The sequence below is a fragment of the Micrasema longulum genome, unplaced genomic scaffold, assembly GCF_059751315.1.
Source record: "Micrasema longulum isolate JH-2025_06_02 unplaced genomic scaffold, ASM5975131v1 h1tg000049l, whole genome shotgun sequence".
Taxonomy (NCBI): Eukaryota; Metazoa; Arthropoda; class Insecta; order Trichoptera; family Brachycentridae; genus Micrasema; species Micrasema longulum.
This window is the reverse complement of record NW_028277256.1, coordinates 307,004-322,904: the sequence shown is the minus strand read 5'-3', so window position 1 is coordinate 322,904 and position 15,901 is coordinate 307,004. Positions and strand designations below refer to the sequence as shown.

General features: G+C 31.3%; 1 protein-coding gene across 10 annotated transcripts in view; it reads right to left on the bottom strand.

Annotated features, from left to right (window-relative positions):
- Positions 1-3,995: 3,995 nt before the first annotated feature.
- The window catches only part of br (broad-complex core protein), a 97,369-nt gene continuing 85,463 nt past the window's right edge, over positions 3,996-15,901 (bottom strand). For 3 of the 10 annotated variants that reach the window (XM_088228946.1, XM_088228932.1, XM_088228939.1), the window contains exon 9: positions 3,996-9,403. In XM_088228946.1, coding sequence (XP_088085072.1) covers positions 8,982-9,403 — 422 coding nt within the window. In that variant the 3' untranslated portion in view covers positions 3,996-8,981. Of the gene's footprint in view, positions 9,517-10,230; positions 15,876-15,901 lie in introns of those variants that run through there. The other 7 variants (XM_088228964.1, XM_088228952.1, XM_088228959.1 and 4 more) reach the window with 4 other exon arrangements.

Sequence of the window (15,901 nt, the reverse complement as noted above, 5' to 3'; positions counted from 1 at the left end):
TTGGCAGCCTCCAGGGTGTAATGGTTAAGATGTGCGGAGAAGAATTAACGTACGGGGGGTTCCAGGTTCAATTCCCGTTGAGACCACATAAATTTAAACGTGACTTAACTCAAATTCGGGTGTTCTGTGTTGTGATTTATCACTATAATTGAGCCTCTTGGGGTGTAAAAAATTTAAATTAAATAAATTTGCATTACATGTAGAATTATACTATTGGGAAATGACGCGGGCGCCTTTTGAAAATATTTCAATACGAAATAATATAATTTATCTAAAATACATACCAAGTAAATTATTTTGCGTTCAAGGATTTTTCGAAATAATGATAGCCCTATGAACCTTTTAACTCATGTCTAAAATTTCAATATTTTTAATTGCTATTGTTAAAGCAATTTCAAATTCAATATATTCAGGTGAACTCATTCACTATCGAAATCCAAACAATATATTTATTATATCAGCCAATGTTTTTATTGGGGAAAAACACAATATTTTGAAATAAATAATATGAAGCTAGATATCAAAATAAAAATGTTTCATTAAATTAGAATGAAAATTATAATATTTAAAACCTAAATACTTACTAAATACATTTTTAACATCATGATTTCTTTATCCGCTTCTCGTAGTGTAGACATTTTTTTTTTTTTTGCACCACAACAGGCCAGGAGGCCTAGTTACAGTGGTGAATTACATCACAGAGCACCCAGGCTTGAGAAAAATCACATTTTAATTTTTGTGTTCTCACCGGGAATCGAACCCGGAACCTTCCGTGCGTGAGTCAAGCGTCTTGACCATTACACCACGGAGGCCGCTGCATTGGTATTCCAATCGCAGCCAATAGGCGATTTTTTATAATAATAAGGTAAAATGACCAGTCTTATGTTCAGTCAAACCTATTAAATAAATCGTCATGGTCGTAGAACAATAAGGCATGTGATTTTATTCAACTTTACATAAAAGCAGTTTAATTTTTTTTGAACAATTTAGTCACAACTCTATAAGTACAAAAGTATTTTAATGATACTTGGGCTAGTTATATATATTTGTTTTTTTTTCCTACATATAATATAAAGCCTACCTTTTCAAGATCAAATATAAATGAAAGTCGATGTCGCATTTTTCGCACATCTGTCCTTGTTCTACGATCACGATGAAATGTTTTAAGTGGACTTTGCCGGGAATCAAACCCGTACCTTATACAATAATTGTCTGACGGTCTGAATAATCGGCGCGCGTGCATGGGAAGATGTATGAATGTAGAGGAAGCGGGATCTGTATGCAAAGACAGAGTGATATGGCATTCTATCCTGTTTGCCTACCCTTGAGGAGAAACGGCATGATGGTTTGTTGTTACTGTTGTTGTTTCATATTAACATACGGGATTTTGAGTCTATAAACATAATGAAAACATTGTATATTGCCCTAGTGCGAAGTCAACTCGAGTATAACTCAGTTATATGGTCACCGCATTACAGGGTTCATGTTAAGGACATCGAAAGAGTTCAGCATAAATTTTTGCGTTTTATCAATTTTAAATTAAGTATACCGATTGAACACATAAATTACTCATACTTAAATGATTATTTAAACATCCAAACATTAGAAAACAGACGAAAATTAAATGACTTGCTTTTTTTGTTTAAAATAATAATGTCGATGTTCGATTGTTGTGAACTTATCAGTTTGATTAATGTGCGAGTGCCTGGTCGAGTTACCCGATGAAATACTTTGTTCTACTGCGGTCCATCATCGACCAATTACAGCGCGAATTCGCCAGTAATGCGGATGCATGTACTCGCGAACCAATATGCTAACAACATCGATGTCTTTAGCGTGAGTCTTGTAAATTTTAAATATCAATGTATATGTTCCTTATCAAATAGAACTTAATATTCTGTTCATATTGTATTTTATAACATTATGTACCTAGCTGCTTTAAACCTTTAATTGTATTTCTTTAGCTTATTAAAAAAAAAAAAAGAAATATATATATATATATTGCTTTAATTTTTTTAAAACCAACTTAACTTTTAAACACAGTTCTATATTTTATTACAGTATATTGTTTTTTTTTTTTTTTTTTTTTTAATTTATGTTGTTAATACACTCATCTTTTTATTTTTATACCAACTATACTTCTTAACACTGTTCCTTTATTTTGTTCCTTTATTTTATTTCTTTATATTGTGTTTTTTTTTTTTTAAATCTATGTTGTTTATATACTCATCTTCTTTTTTTATACCAACTTTACTTCTTAACACTGTTCTATCTTTTGTTGCTTTATATTGTATTTTTTAAACTTAATGTTGTTTATATACTTATATTTTGTAAAACTTTCATGTATGTAAAAGCCTTATGGGCGTGAAAAAATAATTAAAAAAAAAAAAAAAAAACATAATTATATTCAGAAAAAATACAAACTACAAGGAAAAAGCACAATAATTACCATTAATTCCCCTTTAAAGCAAAATTAGATCAATGATTTAGTTTTTCAAGTTGTAGAGCAAGCATATTAAAATTATTACTTGGATTACTTATTAAAGCGTTGAAAAAGAGCAACAGTTAATCATGTTATGAGAGTGAGAGGGATAGAGAAAAAGACTGCCAGGGCAGTCTTTAATAGGCCTGCAGCCCCTAAATACCAAAACGAGGAGTCATAATGAGATATAAATCGGAAAGTTAAGCCAAAATGAGTGTAGTGGTTGTACGACCAGATCTTTGGTCCCTGCTGAAGACCGTTGCTGTCGCCGACAGGATGTAGCTAGTCTAGATTTACTATAATTAAGCTTAAGATACTTACTCATCTTGGTATCTAGAAAGTATGGCACCCGTGAATCGATTAAAAGTGTTTTTTTTTTTAGATGAGGATGGTATTTTTATTTCTCAAAAATACTCTTTGTGACTCCATATCATGTTTTATTAAATAAGTACCTACCTTCTTATTAAAGTTTAAATACACCTTTTGGTACAGGACCTACAGTACAAATTACAGACAAAAATAAAGTGCATTTATTGATGTATCATTTTCACTATTGTAGTAATTAGATAGTAAATGTAATATAACATCGGTAACCACTCATAAAAGGAAATTTAGTTATTATGTTATGCTCTTATGGGGATTATTCTCCACAAAAGATACACAGGTGGGTCCTTGAATTAATGTTGGAATAAAAGTTGTATGTTATGTAACGACATAGATATTTGGATCTTTTTTGATAATCAAGTACCTACATGATTTCTTAGTAAAAAAAAGCCGAAATTAAAATAAAGTTATTTCTTTGTTCAAAGACAACTGATGAGGAAAAAAGGATTAAAAAAATGTGATTAAGATAAACCTCGGCACTTCTAAATTTTGCCTCCTAAATCTTGTATGATTGGTAAACACAATAGGTAATTATTGTGATATTCTCTCTCCACAGGCAACCTCCAACGATTCAGACAGAGCCACTATAAACTTTATTAGCCTAGCAGAATTTGAATCAATTGTATGAATATGAAAATTTCCAAGCATTTACTGGGAAATGTGTGTGTTATCTAGCCAGAAGAACTGTGTTTACATCTGGGAACATCTTTTATCATCACAAGTATGTGCTAATTTCAGGCTTGATCTTGAATTCAACAGCAGTCGGCTGAGTCTATACAACCAGTAATGAAAAGGAGAGCACATTCATTTTTACTTTATTTTTAAACGAAACACTTGCATGATTAATTTATGTACATACACATACTGATCCTGTATAAAAATATTCAAGGATCATTCATATGCAGTTTTCTGAATTATGAGGTCAATGAAATTATATTTTATTTTGGATTTTGGTAAAAAGGGGGTATGCTAAAAAATGTTGCACCAGTATGTACTTCATGAAAGTAAGTTTAAATTAAATAGACCAATAAACAATATTATAAAGTGTAGTTTTATTATTGTCTTCTCTGATTCGTGGTTAATTCCTAATAAGATATGTAAATAAAAATAAAATAAAACACTCATTTAATGGAATCATCTCGAGTTTTAATATTGTTTAATTAATTACACCAACATTGTTTCATTATTGATTATAATTAATTTGTGAAGGATTAAATCAATATAATAGAGACAATATTATAAACAATATAAAATGGAACAAGTCTAATATATGTTCAAAGATATGTTAAATACCATTACATTACAGAAATAAAACCACAACGGCATCACTCCAGGGAGAACAATTGACATGAAAACAGTAAGTTACAGAAACTTATTCACAATATTAAATTAAAATATTCTATGCGGGTGAGCGCTGTGATTTTATTAGTGTTTACCGTAGGAGATCTGTTTATCCAATTATCAAATTTAAGAAAAAACAACAATATATTGAACAACTATAAAGCATTGAATAATAATAATTATGTTAACTAATTGCATATAAATGCCAGTAACATTAAACATAATGTTATAATATTTAAATATAAATAATATAGATAATTAAATAGAAAAGAAAATAATATTAATAGAAATGTAGAAAATATAAATTATCATCAAATCCTTTTTATATTTGAGGCATATTTAGGTAATCTTAATTAATGAGTCAACTTGACACTGTTACATATTTTGATGGAAAATACAAAACAGTATATATTATTTACCTTCATTTAATGATAAAGTGACATGCCACATATGAAAAGGATTTGAAAGAAATTAACTCTAAAACGTATAACACTTTTGATTAGAATATGCATATCTCCGAAATGGATTTATATTTGTTAATACAAAAAATATATAGACTACAGTACTACTGACTGTAGTCACTTTTTGTATAGAATGTGAAATGCAGGATATATCATTCTCTAAGTACAATCTTTCTGTTAACACTATTGCGAGGATCTGTATATATGCTATATAAATATAACATTTGGCTATTGCATTTTAATATGGTAGGATATTTAAAAAAATATATGTATTTGTAATCTCTGATAGAATGTATTCACATTAGTAAAAAATTGCTATGCTATTGAGTGTATTCTTAGAAAATGAGGTACTCTGGTAAATTGAGGTTATGAAGATTACTTGCGCACTCCGTATATAAAGCTCCGTTAGGGAGAGTGCGCAGTAATAGACACATTCAGTTACAACTATGTTTGTATAATATGTATAATAAATAGGCAGTTTGGCTAATTATTGTTTAGAATGAATTCTGATGTGTACACTTCAACTACTTGTGATCAAATGTTGTACTGTTTGAAGGCATCTCGTTAAATTGTTAATATTATTATAATTTACATTATCTGTAGTAAAACTTTGAAGAAAATGCAATCTAAACATTTCCGTAGTACAACTAACTACAATATGTACATATTTACTTTAAGTAATAATATATATTACTACCATAAACAGTGTAATATTTCCGTCAACTTGATAAGAAGGGCGGCGGGGAAACAGAGGGGGAACAAAACACACGCGCAGCTGCCTCGTCCACGTTTCATGAAACACCAACAAAGCACTACATGATAATATAATAAACCTGCTTAAAGCAACATGGAAAACCGAGTATATAAGCATATTCAAGTGGTGGATTGCACTGGTAAATCTAACTAAAAGGTTATTACAATAATCGAGTACCACCAGTTCAATATATCTTTGAATTTGAACTGTTTAACATAAAAGTACTTTCTACTTACGATTAGTAATGAAAGATTAAACATGTATAGAAACACAATGTGCGATACTTATAATCTACAAAGTACAAGATAATTTAAATTTAACCTAAATTGATTACAAACCGATATTGGCCATAATTCCCTATGTTGGTTTAAAACCTCACTTATTCAATATACATATCCATTTGAGCTAAGATTGGTTTGACCGTTAGCAATGAGATAGTACAAGTGTTTGCCTTCCTACAATACTTGAAATTTTAATGTACTTAAATTAAAATACAGCAAAACATTACTTAAAAGCATATTAGTTTGAGGTTTTTATACAAAATATTTAGTAAAAGCCTACAACAAATAATAAACTTGGGAAGATCACAAATATACGATTTAGATAAATGTAGTTAATACGTACTTGTATACTTTTCTCGTAAGAGGATGGAAACTTATGTATTCCGAGTTAAACATATTTCCATGAATATACTGAATTAAGCTGATTGACAACACACGGTGGAACTCCATGATTTAACTATGTTATATTATTACATTAAGCTATATATTTCCAACCGATGTAGTTGAAATATCGTCATTTCACTGGTATGTTTCTTGTTGAATTATCTTAACCCACTCATAATTGATTTCGATTCAACCAAAAATTAGTAATCGAGTCTTAGAAACACAGAATGAATGAAACAGTCTAAAACTTCATTTCATTTTAACGTTAATGAAGTGGGCAATATAATAAATAAGTAATACTGTCAGTAAATAGAAAGGGAAAAGCACAAAGTTAATTGTGCGCAAGACTTGTTTTACTGGTGACTGGTGATGTTCTGAGACTTGGCATCTATGGTCTATATGTAGATCTTAAACTGTTAAATATATGGCACATGAAAATAACATATATTATGATGTTAAACTTAATTATTATACATTACTAAAATATGCTGTTTTAGCTCAGAATTTTGAATAAATGAAGAAATAAATGTTTCCCTAAATAATGTATATGTATGTATATAAGAGTAAATTTTTCTTTGGTTTTATATAATTATCACTAAAAGAAATCACGAAAATACGGAAAAATACAATAAAAAAAGTGCTTCACACTGAGCCGAATTAAATAATATATTAATAATTTTAATAAGGGATGTCCAAAATATTTTTAACCTAATTTAAAAATTTCACAGCACGTTTCCCAAAAAATAACATATTATGCACAGTGCATTTTAAAATCGCCAATAATTAAGCGACGTAATCAAAATTTTATAAATTATCATTAGATTTGGGTTGCCAACAGTAGAAGGATTTCAAACTTAAAAGGTTTAATTAAATACTAAAGATTACATTACTTGGAATATACACGAACGATACTTAAAGATTATAATACACTTAGCGTGTGTGCATGTGAGCTGAATACAGAATACAGACCGTGAGTGGAACCGCTCTCCTCTTATCCAGAGAGATGCTGTACATAATAAGGTGTTGGCAACAAGATAGGCAACATAGGTAATTCATTTACTTTAAATTAAGAATACCACATTCGTTAGTGTATTACTGCTGAGTTGAGTTTGTATATTGTGCAAACACTCTACGTGTGGAGATTTTGTTAAATTATTATTCTAAAGATTTTTTAATATGATATAAACATTGGCACAAGATTCCAATACTTTTGATATAATTTTTTAAAATGTATAATTTAACAGATTAATATTTACAGAAAGTGATTGATTTACTAAATATACCGTTTACTAAAAACCCTGGAAAGATATGTTTTAAATTTCGAAAACCGTTTTCAAAATCAACGATGAATCCTCTACAATCATTAATTAATTTAATGGGAATTTTAAAAATACCAAAGTCTCTGTCTTTACTGATCATCGAAATCTCCAACAGATAGCCTAATACAAATATATTTAGATTAAACATCTGATCTCTTAAGATTTATATATAATGTTGATAGTGAATACACCCACATTTGTAAAGAGTTTTGGTCGACATTTACATTAAAGTTAAGTTAATGATAAAATTTAATTACTTTTACCATACCAAAGACTTAGGCTATGCACAATACAATTACTGAGGTTCATATTGGTCATAATTCCCAAGTGCGATCTGAATTTGACACATTCGTATATGTAATTCTCCGCCTCTTATGTATCGTTAACTATGTTATACCTAGCGTATACTCCTTCGTAACTTCACATCACAGAACATTTAACATTCAATGGGTAAGGATAAGGCCTAGAGACCGTTACATCCAAACATCTCGGAAACATCCAAACATATTTATTACCTACTCTAATAATGTAACCATTTCAACGCTGCAAACTAATTATTCCATTTATTTAATGAAGAGCCTCCGCCCACTTTAAGCTCGAAACATTTCTAATTTATAATATATCGAATCAAACGATCAATGTTAGAAAAATTATTCATTAAGTACTCATTCTTATAATGTTTCTGTCATTTCAGTGATATTAAGTTACCTACATAATATGTGAACCGTTAAACGCTAAAATGATATAATCTGAGTTGCTATCTAATTTTTTACGACTTGAGATTTGTGTAGAGAGTTAACTATAGAAGAGATTTAAATATGACATTTAAAAATACTTTTGAAATGAGGTGATATGTTTTCACTAATATAGAATTTTCTACGGAATGGATTTTTGCCACTGATACAGTCGTGATTATTTATCGTCAAGATGACGCATTTCCAATTTGTACTCTTTGTGTTTCAATGCTACAAAAATATTTTGAATACAAGATCAATTCATTCAAACTTATCGAATGTACTCGACAAATTTATTCCTGCATTAAAACCGAATTTCATAAAATTTTATATGTATTACGAGAATACTCAAACATTACTCACTAATTTGGCAGTGATTGTAATATATACGGGATCATTTGCGGGTTACGTTCTTAAATTATATAGAAGTACCATGATGTTGAAGTATAATAATTGTTAACAACAGAAATGTTATCAGGAGAAGAAAACATTAAGTAATATTAATTAAATAAATACAAAGATTAGTAATTATATTACATTAGAATTGAGGCAAGATTTTACAAACTGAGGGACAGTGTGTCGGAGGACAATACTTTGTTTGCAATTTTTATTGAGTGCCCGGTGTCGGTAAAGAACTATTGCAATAAGATGAAAGATCACTATAGTCATGACTAGTTGTTACAAACAGAACTGCCCCTCTGCCGATCTTTAAAACCCGACCTTTAAAAAGACACACGGGGTCAATGTGACCTTAAACTAAATTAAATAGATTAATATCTCCAATACAGTACCTAAAGAACATTAATTTTTAGCTGCATAATTTACATCTACCCCTGTGACATTAATCATTGTTTATGTAACATATTAGATAATACTGTACATTCGCAACTGTAGCGAATTCACACCGTCGGCATTGGATATAATCGCACTGCAGTTCCAGTAAGGGACGGGGTGTGGGTATGTGTGTGTATAGGTTTACTTGTAATAGGGAGCAATCCACGTGCAGGCGGCTACCCATTGGCGTTAAGTGAGCTGCAGTCATTGGACACCGGGGGGCGCCGGCTCTGCGGCCGTGAGGTCGAACAGGTGATGAGGCTGCGGGCCCAGCGCGCTCTGGAGGGCCGAGGTTTTGAGCAGGCGCTTGAGCATGCCGCTGGAGCCGCGGTGCTGCAGGCTCTTGTGCGTGGTGAGCGAGTTCTTGGTGCGGTAGCGCCGGTGGCAGAACTCGCACACGTACAGCGTGTCCGACTGCTCGTGTTTGTCCTGGAAGTGGCGTTTGAGGGAGTAGTAGCAGGAGAAGGTGCGGCGGCAGTAGGGACACTCCTGCGGCTCGTTGATCCCCCCCGAGGTGGGCGGGGGCATGCGCAGCACTCCTCCTGCAATGCGCATTGCGCCCACAAATACCCATCAGTATACGGTCGTGGACTTGACTATTCCATCAGAACTTAATTCAATAAATACTATTTAGGTTTGTTTACTGAGTACTTTCAGACAGACCATATGGAGCTAAAGTTATTCAAGTATAAATCGAAAATGACATTAAACAATAACTAGACATTAAGCCGATATGATAAAAATGTCATTAAACTACACAACCAGCACTTCACGTAGAGGGAACGACAGTGACATGTTTACAAATGAAAGAAGCATGCGGCAAGCAACATTCAACAGTAATCTTGTATGGAAAGGACTCGGGATGGAGAAGCACATAGATAAAAACCTATGTCAAATTAATAATTTTTTAAAAGATACATATTGAAATCAAATGTAAATGTAAAGAAAACAAAAAAAAATGTCTGCTTTGGAGGTGCACAGAAATAATAGTTGAAATAAAAATGTTGAAAATAACCTTAATAAAGCAACAGCAAAAAAATTGAAAAATCATCATAAGAGTCCTGAGTGTTATACATTAAGTAGAAGTAATGAGTTTAGGGCCAGTTTCTGAATATTTCTCGAGCGAACATAGTAAATGGAAACCAAAATACACCCTACGGTATTAAGAATACACGTAATATCATTAGAAAATAACACCTGTCAGTTAGAAATGAAAACCTATATAAAAATATAAGCTCTAAAAAAACGTGGCTAACCTTCATTGCTGCAAATATTGGCTGTAGATTGGTATAAAAGCCAGCTTTCTGTTAATGTGGCACCATTGTCATCGGGGTAATCACGAGAAATACTTGATGTCCAAATCTCCGGGCCTGGACTTGTGGTACGTATAGATGTGCGTCATTAGGGAATTGCGCGAGCAGTACACACGCTCGCATATCCCACACCTGTACTCCTCCTGTCTCTCGGCGTGCTTGTCGGCAATGTGGCGCTTCAGGGAGGCCTTGGAGCAGAGGATTTTCCCGCACAGGTGGCAGGAAAACAATTTCTTGCCTGCAACCAGACAAGGGAAAACACCCCGACAATGTCCCTGGCGTCTAAAGGTACACTACAATCCACTCGCTCATGCGTGCATCCGCCAGTCTCGCCTTGTACCTTCCATCTCGCCCCCTTCCTCACCCGCTCCGCACTTCTGAAGGAACTTTTATTCCAAAGTCTACTATGCGCATCCACGGTTCCAACACAAGTGCTTATATAAAATGAGGCATATTAAACTTCTCTAAAAGTTTCATCAGAAGTACTGTATTCACATAGTACCATATTTCAACTGTGGAAAGTAATTTCCTTCTTTTTGGGTAACTTTAAAGACTGGATAACTTTATTTCATTCAAGGAATATTATAAAACTAGAGAGATCAAGTGGTGAACAAGAATAAATACATGTAAAACGAAGTGTTATATCATTCCCGTTGGCTTGCATATGTGTAGAATTCTACTTGATGAATGTGGAGAAGTGGAGAAGCGGAGAATGGCTATTATGTAATATGTATGTATAGAGGAAGATGAAATGGCATTATGAAAGCGATGATAGATTGGAACCATAATGCAGTTTAGCACTATGTAAACTAATTTACACCCAGGACTAATAAAATTATTATACATAACGTGAGTTGTGTGTAAATCGATGCGGATGATTTAAAAAAGGTTTTAAAAAAGAAATAAAACAAAGAATTAAAAAAAGAAAAATCTATATACGTATATAAAATATGAAGGCTAAGATGTAAAAATATAACCCAAAAATACACGTAAAGGAGAGATTGGAAAACACTAGACATTATTCTGACAACATTGACAAGTGTGCTAATAGTGATGTATTGTGCATGCGGTTGCGCTGTCCGCAGTGCGCGTACGCTCCAAGAAACAAGAAGCTGTGAGAGAAGCGAGCAGGCAGTAAATGGTGCTAGTGGTCAACTACATATAATTAGAACAAGCGTATTTTTACCTTTAAGCGTCATTGAAACCAGAACACACATACCGACATTTAGCTGTGGTAAAATATCTATGTTAACTGGATCGACAAGAAATAAAACAGTTTTAGTTGCAAAAGTGAAATTTTTAATAAAACTTAAAGAAACCATTATATGATATTGTATAAATTGTTTTTACATTCCGCTGTCGTAACAAATAAAGTAAGAATAGGTTCGTAACAAATATAACAAAGAAGAAAAATATGTTTGATCGAAAGTTCAGTACCTCAAATATTAATATAATATAAAAATAAATAAAAATGTTAACAATAACAATAATGAATCATTCAATCCAATTATTTTTCATTGTAAAGAATAGACTATAATTTTTCCCTTACTTAATAATAGCAAATGTTTTGTTTTGTTTAACTACTCAGAGAAGTAGCTCTCTAACATAATTATACTATATCAGTCCTTTAAATGATTAAGTTAGAAAAAAACTAACGAGTAAATAAAAATATATATGTATTAGACATGACACTCTCCTTATTATGCTTTAAGCCGATTAAAATTAGGATAATTTCAATATGATTACTTTGTAATTAAATAGAAAATCTACTCTAAATTCTTTCTATTAAATATGTTAAATAATATATTATATTTTAAACACAATAATAAAAATTTAAGCGTCGACTGAAAAAATAAAAGGTACATAATCATGAACATTGTGAGATAATTTTAAAGTTAAATAAAGTATTATATTTTTGGAATATCAACGTTTGTAATCATGTTGTACATGCTTTATTGCCAAGGAAAATAAACATTTGAAAGTTAGAAACAAACATGAGAGCAATAAATATAATAGTGTATATGGATTTACACATGTTAAATTTTGCAAGAGAAATATGTATAACGTGTGTATAGAAAGCATTACAAAATTTAATATGAATATGTTAGTGGATCTGTCGAGTTTATTATCCACACATATAAATATTACAGGCTAAGGATTCAAAATGAGACACTTTGGCCAAATAATGATAAATTCAAGACTCCAAAAACATGTGATTATTAAAAAATACTCATTTTTCCACCTCATATAATAATATGTATATTAAATCCAGGATTAAAAATTATTATTTGTTAATTTTTTACATACCTCCAATTATCCAAAGGATGTGAAGAACAAGACAATTTATTGTCGAAAGTTTTTTTTAAACACTAAAAAAGGCATTTTTAGCACAGTGTGAACATCTAGTAGATAAAGCTAATTCACAAATACATTATATAAATAGTGTTGCCAAAACATTCTAACAAATAAAGTAACAAAAGTTTTCTAAACACAGAATGTTAAGAGAATACAATACAATACGTAGGTAGTGCAGCCATTACTCTGCCAAGTTAGGAAAGGACTTTGAGGGAATGATTGCAAATATTTTTACCTTTTAAAGGAATCGTAATGTAAAGAAGATATCTTAAATATTTTATAGTATCCTATATGTAGTACTTATATATGGCAAGGGCCACCTTAATAAATCATGATGTATTAAAACTAAAGAACACTTAACTCGCTTCATAATTGCATTCTCTCATATTGTGCCAACACTTGGAATATACTGGTCCAATTATAATATATCAAACTAATGATCAAGTTTACAATTAATGTTGGAAAATAAGTCTATGCTTATTTCACAGTAGAGTGTAACTGCACATAAAACTTAACCCTACTTTCTTTTTCATAGTAAATATAACGTAACCTAGTAGACATAATAATTCAATAGAATTTAGAGTTTAAAGTAACAAATAAAGAATTTCAAAAATAAAAAAAGGCAACAACAAGAGACATAGAACGAGAATAATAATCAAAGAATATTAAAATATATTAGATAATGTAATCAACAATTTGATATAAATTTTATAAAAAAAAAGATAAAAACAGGTCACAGAAACAGTCTTAAGGAGTATTAAATCAATAAAATATTTAAAGAAATAGACGAATAAAATTTTAAAATAAATCCCATAACCATTTCCTTACTAATAAATCTTAGTCGGAAAATTCTAATTGAATATTGAATACATACAGAGTATGTCAACTTAAGATACATACGTAATGATCAATAATCACCAGGCGGAATGTGAACTCACAAGGCCTACCCACCTATTACTATTAAGCATACATCTTCATAAGAAATAATTGATAAAAAGTTCCCATCACATTTTTACTTGATCGATAACCGTGTGTATATTTTACAAAATATACTTACTCCTAAAGGCTTGTACTTAACACTTTGACAAATATATTTTGGTATATTTTGCAGACAAAATACACACTTTTCAAATGTACAACTGCAAGGAATAATGTCTAGTTATATGATAATTTACATGTATGGCAGATAACTTAGCTGGTTAGATGTAACGATATAGAATATAAATGTAAACCTTTCAACTAGTAATAATTGCAAAATACTAAGCACATCTTTCACAATTTTCGTTGGCCATTCAGATAAGATTTTAGTAAAAGTTTACCTAATAATTTAAATAAATACACAGGATAATATAAATACAATAATGAAATTGTATTGTAATAGAAGTTACTAAATTGTGATTTCCATCTAGTAATAAGAACCCGAGAACTGTAAGAATATTTGAGAATTCCAATGCTGTGAAGATTTAATATAAAGGCCGAGTTTTCCTTCTGGAATGAAAAAGAAAGTAACTTACAAAGAAGTCCTCTGTCTCCATTTTTTTGCATATCCTTAATTTATTTATTTTTCTAGAAAAGGGGCCAATTTTAAAAAAATATAAGTTTTTATTCTGCCATATTTAAAAAAAAAAAGGGAGGCGTAATATTTTGGCTTAAATTAGCTACATATTTCACCGGAGACAGCAATATTTTGTAATAAAACTTAAAATTAGAAAATATAGATATTATAATATAAACATATTTCAAGTATGTAGCTATATATATTAATTTTAATGAACTTAGTATAAAAAATCTTAACCCTATTTACATAAGCCTCAAAATTTTCATGTACAAGTCTATTTCAAATACATTTAAAAATAAAGACATTCCATTACTTCAACGTACATTCGTGATCAGTCTTCCAAATAGTATGTTACATGAAATGTTTAACCAAATGAAAGGTAAACTAGGGTTTCTAAAGAAACATATTTAAAATAATCATGTCAAAAAGAGGAATGAATTGTTTTCAATTCATTATTTAAAAAATTGGATAATATTAATAGGCTGCTGTAATAAAGTAGAATAATATAACACTAGCTAGTGTCATGTGGGTATATGTTCATTTTTAACAACAAATGCATTCATTTGGTAATATTGAGTACCTAGTTATTTCCATGTTGATCGGTTGCAAGATGTTTTTTTTTTAATAATTAATACTTTTAACATACTTGAGATCAAAATATTGTTTTTGTTTTAAGTGTCACGTGTTGGAAAAGATAAGGTTTCAGATTAAAGTTGGAATGTTGTCAGTCAGCAAAGAAACTGATGAAAAAATTGAGTTTTTTTGTCACCAATATATTTTTTTCTCTAAGGGTAGGTACTTTTAAAACGTTTTCATAAAACTCCATACAATTTTGAATTAAATTTACAGTTAGAGGTACATACTACTCTTTCAAATGTTTAAATTACTCATTTAATACATGTACGCTCCCTAAGTAGAGCATATGATGAATATATGTAGTCCAGATTATCAAAATTTTAACATACGAATGAGATTTCATAGTAGCGTATGAAATAATGTAAAAAGTTATTACTGAGAGGCCGAAGAGTAAGTTTGGATTAGTTCAATACTGAGAAATTTAATTTTACAAAATTTTCCTATGCAATGAAATACCAGAGCGTAGCTAAGATTCAAAATAAGAAATTAACGTTTGTAAATGATCTTTTGGTAAGTATGCGAAGGTTTGAATAACCACTCTCAATATTTTATTCCGAATTGCCAGGAAGTGAAATTTAGTGGAAAAAGACAACTAGCGATTCCATTAATTAAAATTTGTTTTAAAAATAAAGGTTTAATAAATTGATGGATATAAATAATATAAAGGGAGATATTCGGATACAGTACACATACCCTCAGAGGAAAAACGGTCGCAAATTAGGCATTTTATGCGAATAGTTTTAGAATCAGACATTGAACTGATCTTTGAACTTGAAAAAGACACTGTCGAGGTGGTGCGGGGGCGGCATCTTGATATCGGGGGGCGGGATGCCCGGCTGGGGGCCCTTCTGGCGGCGGTGGTAGATGCTCTTGTGGTTGTTGAGCGAGTTGAGGGTGCGGAACACCTTGTGGCACAGGCCGCAGCGGGCCGAGTGCAGCGGCTGCAAGTGCTGCTGCTCCGTGTGGCGCTTCAGGGTGAGCCGAGTGGACAGCAGCTTCCCACACACCTCGCAGCGGTGCCCTCCGCCCAGCGGACCCACTACGGACCCAACCACAAAGCCACGC